The following is an 11,450-nucleotide window of genomic DNA, read 5'->3' on the forward strand; positions in this document are numbered from 1 at the left end:
ATTACTAAAAACGGGACTTGATTTCATACCTTATGAAGCTTGAAAAGTTTTCTTCCTCTCTTCTAGGATTTCCATAGAAAATTGGGGAAGATGATATCAAATTAGATGATTTTTTTTATTTTTAATTAATTATCATCTAATAATTTATTGATTTTCAATTTAATCCCTACCCTTTTTTAATTTTCCCATGGATGAGTTATTAAAATATCTACTAACTACTCTTCAATGGTCTAATTACCATATAAGGACCTTAAGTTTTGAATTCCATAGCTATTTGATAGCTATAGCTACTAGAACCCAACTTTTGCATTTTATGCAATTTAGTCCTTTCCCTAATTGAACACACAATCGGTAAAATTTTCATACCAAAATTTTCATGTGACTTTCCAATCATGGTGCCAACCATAAAATAAAATAAAATAATTTTTTTATTTGTGGCTCGGGTTTGTGGTTCTGAAACCACTATTCCAATCTCACCAAAAATAGGTTGTTACATGACATGTCATTAGGGTTTTCATGTTTGGCGTGCTGGTCTTGAATATCCTATCAATGGCTGAGGTTCTATATTTGTTGCGGATACTCCACAGCCCGTGTGAGCAGTATCGTGTAGCTTACATTCCGACCAACAGCTCGTGTAAGCAATGATGTGAAGGAAAGGAAAGGTTAAACTTCTATGTTAGCACACTTTGTGTGAGCTATCCCTCGTATCCAATGATATTCTAAACGGTTCAACGGGCATGAAAAGGAAAAGGTAAGTGTTCAAAAGGAATTATATCATGTATTTATGAAAAGGGTTGAAATGGCAAGTTTCATTAAAAGTATGATATGTTAAGGAAAATGATGAATTCAAATGAATTATGTTCATGTGTAATGGCTTACCTATGTTAAAATCATGTGGATTATGTTTGAATATGCTAACATGTGTTGTTGGTGCTTAGGCTTGTGTCAAGCTTGTGTAATTGGTTGATGTTTATACTTATGTCTTGTATTATGCAAATGATACAGTTAAAAAAAGGTAATGAAATGGTAAGTTCATAATTGGGATGTAATATGATGAACTAAAAGGATTGATGAGTTAAATGACATATTTATATGTGAGAAGTATACTTATGTTATGGATGAATTTACTCATGTCATGAATAAATACACTAATTTGTGAATTAATAATGTTATTTAAACTTATGTTAAATAAATGGAATAGAAAGTAAGTAAATGGAAAAACAAGTATGTAAGTAAAGTGGTTCATAGTCTAATGAAAAAGTTAATGATTGTGTAATATGTCTTATAAATCTTATTATGTAAGGAATGAAAAATATATGTGATGTTGATGGACTTACTCATTTGTGAGTTGATGGTTATATAGCCTGGTAAATCTTGTGGAATTGGTAAAGGTTTATATTTACCCTATAAAGTTCATTATTATAATGGAATGTGTATTTAAAGTTTTTACGAGCTATTAAGCATTCATTGCTTACGTAATTATTTTCCTTTACTTTACAGATTATCGGAAGCTTGATCATTTTGGAAGCACGTTGGAGATCAATCACACTATCCAGTGATTATATCGGTAGTTTCGATGTATTAGTCAAGGTTATAATGGCATGTATAGGTGGACTTGTGTTGGTATCTGATTGAATGCTAGTTGATGATATTGGTAGGTATAATTAGTTTTGGTACCATTTGATGTTGGTAAATTGCTTAGTGTCATTTTGGTACATATAGATGCCTTACTACTATGTGTCAATATGGCAAATTTTAATGCATGTTTCAATGGTTATATGTTATGTGATGGAATAGCTTTAACGTGGTCAAGATAATGTAAGTTTTGAAATGGTATTAGACTTGATATGTATGTATAAAATGTAGTAAGGTTTCCATGATTAGGTAAGATTTGGTTGAATGCAATTGAGGTGCCTAAATGGCATATTGGTTTAATGGAATTTGATCATTTGAATTGGCCATTTTATGTATGTTTTGGTATGCTTTGATGCATTGGTCAAGGGTGCAAATGGCTTGTAGGTACATGATTGAATTGGGTGATGGAAATGGCTTGAATTTGGCCAATTTTATGTCCACAGGACCTGAGAAACAGGCGTGTGACTCAGCCATGTGTGACACACGACCATGTGACACAGCTGTGTGTCCCTTGTAAGTTTTAAGGTTTGCAAGTCAAGCTATTACATGCTTACTGTACTGATAAATCGAATACATGACAAACATGTCTGCTACTACTGTTGATCTAAATACATGTTGAACATGTCTACTACTTATGTATTGTATTGATACACGTATGTCATACTGCATTGCATGGGGTAGGGATGCTTTGGAATGAGGAAGTATTGGCAATTTATCTACAAACACTATTGGTTTGTCCACAAACTTACTGGCAGTTTTTATCTGCAAACCTGTTGTGCATTCATAACCTACTGGCAGTGTATTAACCTGCAAACATTGGTGGCTTATCCACAACTATTACTGGTAGCTTTTATATGCAAATCCGTTATGTATTCACAACTACTAGCAACGTATTAACCTGCAACACTAATGGCTCATCCACAAATTGGAGTGTCCGGGATATAAGAGTTCTGGGGAACTCTTACTGTAAAGTGTAGCGGTGGAGTAGGACCTTATTCTTTATTGTTAAACTGAAATTACATTACAATGGCATTCATAAGCATGCTCGAATAAACTGTCAATTACTGCTATTATATATGACTATTATTGTACTAAATACTATTATTATATGCTTGGTTTATTAATTTGCATTTGATTTTCTTGTGATGAAACTCACAATGAGCATCATATCTCACCCCCTTTTAATTTTCATCCCTACAAATAATCTACCAGGTTAGGACGCGGACACAACATTCGGAGGGTCTCGGCTCAGTTTTTACTTATAAAATTACTTTAGGCTCATTATTTGATTTATTTTATTATTCAAAAACTGTATTATTTTATTTAGAACTATGGGAAGAGACATAGGATTTGAGTTTATATTTTTGTTTTTATATTGCATGACATTTAATTTAATTTTAGGACATCGAATTATGAATAATTATTTAGCTATGCATGAACCCCGGTTTTCATTAAAAACATAAATAGATATCACTTTTTCAAGAGTAAAATATAATTAATATTTTGAGTAATAAATAATTCGATAATTAACTAAGTTTTCTTCTAAGATAAACAAATGTTTTAAAATGACTGTTTCCAAAACTCTAATAATTTACTGGGTCATTTCAGTAGCTAATGTAATCTTCCGAATTCGAGTCTAATTTAAGCCGGCTTGGGACGTTACAAATATATTTTACAAGCCAAATTGGGAATTAAGCTTTTAAGAAAATAATGAAATTTTATCAAGTAATAGCTCGATATGTGCTTATCTAAATAGGGCATATTGCATATAATTAATAATAAATAAAGCCTTGATGTCAATAATTATAATTTAATTAAATTTGAGTAAAATTATATAATATTAAAATACCTACTTGATTTAAAATTAAAATAAAGAAAATTAAACTGATACTAATGAGTGAGGTTTAGAAAAAAACAAATTTTATAATTTCAAGTTAAATGTTTTACAGGGGGTCAAATTAAAAGAAATTCAGAGATGAAACATCGACATACCTCAAATAATTTATGTACTCCAAAGAAATTTTAAAATTTTAATAGGATAAAATACAAATATACCATTTTTTAAATTTAAAAATACTTGACAAAATTTAAAGCGCCATATCCCTGATAGTCAAATTTCAGGTGAATATTATAAATCCATGGACATCTCTACCTTCTCCACACTATTATTATTATTATTATTATTATTATTATTATTATTATTATTATTATTGAGAGTGACTGCCCACCACTTAGGCTAATATTTATATTATAACATCCATAATCCATTGTTGGTTGAATAATCCATAATCCCAGTCAGATATGAGTGCAAACCTTGAGCTAACAATACAGATGTAAATAGAAAGCCAAGTTGCAACTCTTTCCCATGGGATTTTAATGGCTGCATTTCATTCTTGTAGCTATTTATAAACCTACACTTACATATCGTATCATGTTTCAAAATAACGTGTATGGATAAATTTAAAATATTTTGTTTTATTATGTAAATTCGAGTTATTCTCAAGCAATATATTAGACTCGAGATTAATGCATTTTTTGAAGTTCTCTTTTATATGACGACATTAGTATCACTTCAATCATCAACTTGATGATAAATTCTTCTTTAGTACTGAAGTAACATCCAGTCAAAACTCCAAGACCTTTGGTATAACTTTATATATATATAAAGAAAAAGAATGGTGGCTGTAAAGAAATGCAGAAAAGTTATCATGCTCCAGAGTAAACTAATATCAACCAGCAAGAGTAGCAAGAAATATTTTAACAAAGATATGCATGCAGCACACTGACTAGATATCTTCTTCCAATTAACATCAACCACTAAAAAGTTTTTAAGCATATCATATACATATATTATAATATAATATAAGCTGTCAGTGCAAAATGATTCAGATTCTAAAATTCTTTTTACAGGGTGATCTTTATTCCAACTTGACTCTTAGTTTGTCCCTTTGAACATTGCCCCTTCATTGCAACCAAAGTGATGAGGGATCATATACCAAGCTAAAAGTGTTTCCTACAATGTCTCGGATTATATCATCATATATTAACATAATAATTAAACCACCTTAACTACATAATATCAGCAGAAAACAAGAGTTCTAGTAAAGGAACAAATCCTACTGAAATTGCACCAATGTACAGTTCCAGAATTCGCTTTGTTATGTACTGACCGGAAAATAAGATGTACTACCAATGGTATCAAGTCTCCTAACAGCGTATTGTGAAAACGCACCAATGAGGTTATAAAAAAAAGCGTTTAATGCAGCAGTTTTGCAACTCTCCCTGAAAGCCTGCAAGAATAAAAGAACATTATTATTAACCTCTCTCTTTTAATCCTTCAAAGAACAATACTCAGATGGAGAGCATTTGACAGCAAAGAATGCACATTGAACCAAATCCTTGAAAACAAAATAATATGACAAAGATGTTAGTGCATATACCTTTCTCCCTCTTGTACCAATTAAGTGGAAAGGAAATAAAACAGATCCTCATTTTCCTGCTTTACTTGCATGGAGTTCCTCTGTTGCTCCACTCTTTGGAGGTGTGTTGAAAGTTGAAGCAAATCAACAGTGGTCCCATTTTCAGGAGAAAGACAATACCTTGCACTCAAAAGATCCAAGTCTTGGACTTTACCTTCAAAATTAGCAGTATGACCAGCATCGGAGACCACGACTGACCCTTCTTGGCTTACTCCGGTAGGGTTCATCCCACATGAATAGAAACTGCTGCCTTTTTCCGAGTAACTCATCGCTGCAGATTTCTCAGTGTTACGATTGGCATGGCCAGCTTGATTGATCAAGGGCCTAGTCATTTGAATACCTGTCACATGGCTTGACAAATCCAAGGATTGAGCTGACAGAAGAGAGAGAGCACAGTCTGAGCGTGAAACCCCAGATAACTCTTTAACTGTTGGTGCTGCACTAGAAGCATCGAAGGCTTCAGTTGCTGATGATAATGTTCCAGAAAGATGTTGCTTCCCAATGCCATGCATATGAAAGAAAGACGACTGCCCGTTTGTGATTGGCGTTGCTGATTGAGAACTATACATTGGTTTCTCTTCAGATTTAACCTGCTGATATTGATTACTGTATGCATGTCTTTCTGGATGAAGAAAGTCAACTTGAAATATGTTAGGGACAACAAAAGGCGTTTGTTTCGGTATGGAGGTTCCCAGAAACTTGGTACCTGACAATCCACATAGGTGACCAACATGTTAAAAGTTAGCAAAATAAAATTCTACAGCAAACTAAGGAAGCAAAGCAAGCTAAGACTACAACTCTGTCTGATTAACCAGTATTGCGAAGCATATCTGAACTCATTAAAAATTTAAGTACGATACAATGCTTCGGTTATACAATTTTCTAGTAGTTTTTAGTATTTTACATTCCCAACATAAAGTCTTGTAAAACTGCTTCCACATGGATGATTTCAGTTGTGTTTCTGACGACAATGAACATTTTTCAGTTCGAAGATTGCTGATCAGGTATTGCATTAGCTTTTCTACTTCTCAAAGTTTCAGAATAAGTACGTGGTAGAAAATAACATTAGAATGCATTTCTTTAGAAAATTATTTCCCTCTTATATGGACGCACATATTAGTTACTACCTGTACCAATGCAAGTGAAAGTAGAAGTCAGGGAAACTGCAACTAAACATTCTTAGTGGCTTAAATTACATGACCAATTCTGCCTTGGGACAGGTTTAACTTTATATCTTAGTTTCAAATGTATTCAGAAGATTTAAAGGTAAGAGATTGTTCATACCTTGATATGAATGAAGCAACTTATGTGATTTTCCGGAAAAGGTATTGAAATGAATCTTCCTTCTGCGCTCATTATGCCCTGCTAGGCGTTTACGACAACTGCGCTTACCCTCATCAAATTCAGCTAGTAAATGAAACCTGATGAAGCAATAAGAATTACAATTAATACCAACAAAAATGTGTCAAAATAAGGGCCATGAAAGTGCAGAACAATGAACTAAAATAATTAGGATTAATGAGCTTGAATAGAATAAACTAAACTAAGATTAAAATTTAAGCACAAATTCCCATGAATTAAGGGTTTAAATTGTATACAATCATTTCCTAACATGAGGCACAGTTTTTTCCAGATGGAACAGTTATGTCCCCAATATGGGTTGCCAAGTTATTGCTAGGGAAGGACAGAGAAGGAAGGAAGGATTTGGGGACCTTCCTCCAAAAAGAAAAAGTTGTTCTGCAAGAAACCTACAAGGATAACCCTGTACTTCTTCATTTGCATTTACATGAACTTCTCTAAACTGGTTTCATTGCCTCCTTTGAAACTCCTTGTAAACATGAACAAGCCCCTTTCATTTGTTAAAATACATCCTTTATATCTTATCAATTATCACCAATAACTTCCTCAAGAATCCTAAGAACAAGCAGGCTAGTTCATCAGATCATTCCAAATATAATAACCACTAAATTCGACATAGACAGATAAACATTTAAAGGCAAAAAGTGATAAAAAAGAAAACCAACCTGCTGCACTGCTGACAAAACCGCTGTTCAATTCCATTGACAATTACTTTGGCAGTCTTAGAGTGAGCCTCACAAACTTTGTGCCTCTTGTGGTAATCTTTTGAAGAGCTAAGGTCCTTGTTGCAACCATAAACTTGACAGCAAGGAATTTGAGAATGTGAGCTTGTGGTTCGAGCTTTCTTCGGCACAAAAGCCGGTCGAACAGGGGAAACAACAGAGGTTTCCTTCAAGAATTTGCCATGGTGTGCATCTTTATAGTCAGTCAATCTCCCAAGCTTCAAATCAATGAGTGAAGATTCCTGACTGTTAGAGTCCATCAAAGAACTGCAATGCTTGGAACCAGATTCTTCTTCACCAAAATATGAAGTAGAGGAAATCATACAAGTAGGAGAAACTAGACCTTTAGTAGAATCATTACCAAACTCAGCTCCAAAAATCCCCATACTGGTGTTACCATAAAAGGGTTTTTTGTTCATATCAGCAGCAATACCAAAATCCATGAATTCCATGCTCTCAACACCTTCAAGATCAGTGGAAGGCTTGAGGTCCCAACTTAGCATTGCTTTCCTACTTCTAGAAAAAGCATCCAAATCCATTTCATCGGTAAACAGAAGGCCTTTCCCTTCAGACCCATAGCTCCAAGACTCCATCACTATGAATAATGTAAATGCCTATACATAATTGGTAAACAAGTTAAACATAAGAATCATCAACACTTCAAAGGAACAAATAAATTGGAAACTTGAAGCATACAATAGCAGCTTATCAGTAGACAAAAATAATGTGCTAACAAATAACAAGCGTAATAAAGATTCAGACCATCGGCTTCATCAGTGTATTATTTCAATTTTAGCATTACATTACAAAAATAAAATAAAAAAGGAAAGTTAAGAGATATTTAAGAAGAGAACGAATCGGAGCTATGTTCGGTTGCAGTGAAAGTGAAGGAGAAAATCAAAAAGAAAATTTAAACACAATGAACTTCTTCATAATAAGTTAACTGAGTAAAGATGATGATTCGAGTTGCCCAAGAAAAAGGCTGATAATTATTTTCTTTGCTAAAAAAAGAAATGAACAAATTCCTATACTTTTGATAATCCAATCCCATGGAAGCAATTATTGAAAAACATAATAAGTTTAGCTGAAGCAGAAGAAAACCCAAATTTCATAGAATCAAAAAAAAAAATTCTTTCACATTTCAAATCCCAAGAAAACAGAGTTGCTAAGAAAAAGCTTACTCTCTCTTTGTTTTCCAAACTCTTAATCAACCAAAAAAAAAAGTGGGAAAAAAAAGCAAGATGAAAACAACCCATTAACGGAGATTAACAGACAAAAAGAGTTCACATGGGTACGTTTAGTCCCTGTTAAAAACTGTATTAGAACAATTTAGGATGTCGCAAGATTCCCAACTTTCTCTCCTTTTCCTACAGTTTTCTAGGAAACCAAACAAAAACCCCTCAAACAACAACAAAAAAAAAACCCTCGAAAAAAAAAACCGAAATTTAGAAAAGGGTTATCAAGATTTTTATAAAGCTTACCACAGAGAAAAGAAGAAGAAAGCAAATGATGAAAACCAGAGAAAGAGAGTTAAGATAGTGGAACAAAGAAAGTTGTATTATTATTATAATCGTTTATTGGGTTGTTTTTTTTTTTTTTCTCAGGTATGTGGTGAGGTCGAAGCAGATACACTGTGAGTCAACATGATTTCCTCCTACTATTCTATATTCTGTGTCTCAAAAGCATGCCCAGGTCTTTTGTATGCTTTTGAGGGGATGTATTTTTTTTTCTTTTCATGTAAATTCCATTCTTGACCTTTCTTCCATTGACAAAAACAGTCTTTACAGAGAGAAAATGGATTATTAGAATTTTTTATAATTATAAGGCAAAAAAATAAAAAAATAAAAAACTTTCTTTTGATTAAACCCATAATTGATGTTTTAGTCTTACATGTCTTTATTTTGCGTTGTTTAATCTTTGATGTTACATGTGGGTTTCGTTTTGTATTTTTGTTGTAGTTTAAACCAATAATTGACCAAAAGTTACATGTTGCGTTTAGAAAAATAAAATACTAATTTTGAGGTATTTCATTATGTTGATATCACATTTTATGTTTAAAGTATTATAAAAGTTTTTATATTAATTAAAATTTATTTTTGTACATTAATATAAGGTACATATATATAACATGGTCGCTATTTGGTTATTACATTTTACAATTTAATTTTTAACTACATAAATGAATGAAATTTTAAACAAAATGACCAATTTGTTACTAGATCTAACTTAAAGGATTAATTTAACCACTTTCTTGAATTAATAGAATAAAATGCAATCCAACTCAAACTTTCATGATACTTTTACTTGTTTTGAGCTTTTACTTGGTCTCGAATTTATTTAACACATTAAATAACAATACATCTTTGAAGGCATGTAATTTCAACCCCATGTCATTATTTATGGCTTTGCTCTTAAGAAATACAATTTTCATTCCATACCAAAGAAGTAGCAACAACATATTAACAAGAACTAAAAGAGGAACTCAACCCAGTCAATTGGACGAGTTACCAATTTCATGGTTTTTTACCACCCAATCAGGCAACAACATAACAATTAAGAAAAGGATAGGTTCATCCCTAAATCTCCCACAAGCTTCCTTTCTTGCCTTTCAATGATGATCCTGGACTGGTCATTCCTTTTGACAAGTGAACACCTTAAATGAATTACTTATACCTTTATAGCTAACACATTAAAAGCATCGAAATTTATGTTAATACTATTGACAATTTTCCTCTCATGGTTCCAAACCACAATAATAATTGCTACATTTTAGAATGGCTATTAAAAGTTGTGTTAATTAAAATTAGGGTAAATAAGACTAGGATTCAATGGTCCTGATTCTATTATGAGTTATTTAAGGGGGAGGGCATGAATAGTTGAAATCTTTGAACCTTTCTAACACTTTATTCCACACTTGAAATGGACTACTTTTACTGCTCTAATAAATCTCATCATCCCGAGATTTCTAGTTTTCCTAACATAGTATTGTAATCAAGCCAAAACTATCGACTTAGTTGCTATGGATCTACAATCAAAACAAGAGCCAAAATCAATGAGGAATAGATTGCATCCAAACTTTAAACATCCCCACGCCACTTTAGCTAACAGATTGAGGAAGAGAATGTGTTTTCCAAATTCAACCATGGTTTCACATCTATGGCATTTGTCATGGTATGATCAGTGGCATCCCAAAAGGTTTTCTTTCGAAGCGATGAAATTTTTACAACTTCTCCATGTGACCATCTTGCCTCTTGGCGAACAATTAAGCTTTCTTATAGTTCTCCACACCCCTTTATTGTTCCGAGTAATTCTAGAAGGACTTGGGTTGCCAAACTGGGAGTCTTTATCCTTTGTGAAATGCCAAACCAAATGATCCTCTTTTTTTTTCTTGAAGGAATTTACAATGTAAAACCACAATAACAAGTGCATCACAAATAATACATGTATAATCAATTAGAATCGACTCAATACAAATCACAATGAACTGAAAATTAAAATATATTCGAACAGGGTCAATACATAGTATAATTAAATTGGAATAACCTAAAGGAGAACCCACACTTGACATTTATGCATGGCAAGACTTGAACTTGGGAACTTAAGATCTCAATGTTGCAACCTTTGCTAACACTCTCAAGGCCTTATTGGAAAAATATCTTCTTCTGAGCCATTGACAATAGGAATGATTTTAATCTTTTCAGCACTCTATAGACCAAGCATTTGAATCATCAAGTCTGTTTTCCAACATCTGTGGATCTAGTCAATAAGCTCATGCACCACGAGAGCCTCATAGTAACATTCTGATATTCGGTTAACTCTAAATTTTAGTGTCTTAAGAATCCATTTATCCCTACTAATAGAAATGTTTTCTTCTCATATTGCCCACGTCCCATCATATCCCTTTCTTAACGCATTGAATGCCTTTTCGTAAGCTATTCCAAGCCGAGGATAAAGCTCTAAGGTAGCGTTCGGTATGATGAAAAGTAGTCACTTTCCTGGGAATTTAATCAATTGAAAATTGATTCCAATGTTTGGCACGTCAAATTTTATTTACTTTTATTGCAATCTAACTTTCCCTTGGGAGTTACTTTCTCATGAACATGGCAATGTGATTCACATGATAGGAAAATTACTTTCCCATGTAGATTAGAAAATTAAAAAAAAAACATTAAGACAAAATTAACTCTATTTTATATTGGTTTAGGATATTAGTCCATTAATAAACGTAAAAGAAGAAGAAGCAATTGTCTTCTTC

General features: G+C 32.8%; 1 protein-coding gene across 3 annotated transcripts; it reads right to left on the bottom strand.

The window, feature by feature from the left end:
• Positions 1-4,390: 4,390 nt before the first annotated feature.
• LOC108461834 (squamosa promoter-binding-like protein 6) lies at positions 4,391-9,002 on the bottom strand. 3 transcript variants are annotated; one of them, XM_017761788.2, is made up of 5 exons: positions 8,677-9,002; positions 7,139-7,809; positions 6,399-6,535; positions 5,076-5,820; positions 4,391-4,925 (listed from the first exon to the last, which is right to left on the bottom strand). In XM_017761788.2, the coding sequence occupies exons 2-4, from the start codon at positions 7,786-7,788 to the stop codon at positions 5,096-5,098; spliced, it is 1,512 nt and encodes a 503-aa protein (XP_017617277.1). In that variant the 5' UTR covers positions 7,789-7,809; positions 8,677-9,002; the 3' UTR covers positions 4,391-4,925; positions 5,076-5,095. The 3 variants fall into 3 exon arrangements, with proteins under 3 accessions (XP_017617277.1, XP_052880625.1, XP_052880624.1); XM_053024665.1 differs by lacking the exon at positions 8,677-9,002 and adding an exon at positions 8,377-8,650; XM_053024664.1 differs by lacking the exon at positions 8,677-9,002 and adding an exon at positions 8,227-8,650.
• Positions 9,003-11,450: the final 2,448 nt, after the last annotated feature.

This window comes from Gossypium arboreum, chromosome 13 (genome assembly GCF_025698485.1).
Source record: "Gossypium arboreum isolate Shixiya-1 chromosome 13, ASM2569848v2, whole genome shotgun sequence".
NCBI lineage: Eukaryota > Viridiplantae > Streptophyta > Magnoliopsida > Malvales > Malvaceae > Gossypium > Gossypium arboreum.

Excerpts from the sequence above, each read along its gene's own strand:
- LOC108461834 (XM_053024664.1), bottom strand. The coding sequence starts at position 8,451 with ATGGGTTGTTTTCATCTTGCTTTTTTTTCCCACTTTTTTTTTTGGTTG. Across the intron at positions 7,810-8,226 it reads ATGGGATTGGATTATCAAAA|GCATTTACATTATTCATAGT; the intron begins GTATAGGAATTT and ends AATTATGTATAG. Across the intron at positions 5,821-6,398 it reads GTTGCTTCATTCATATCAAG|GTACCAAGTTTCTGGGAACC; the intron begins GTATGAACAATC and ends GTGGATTGTCAG.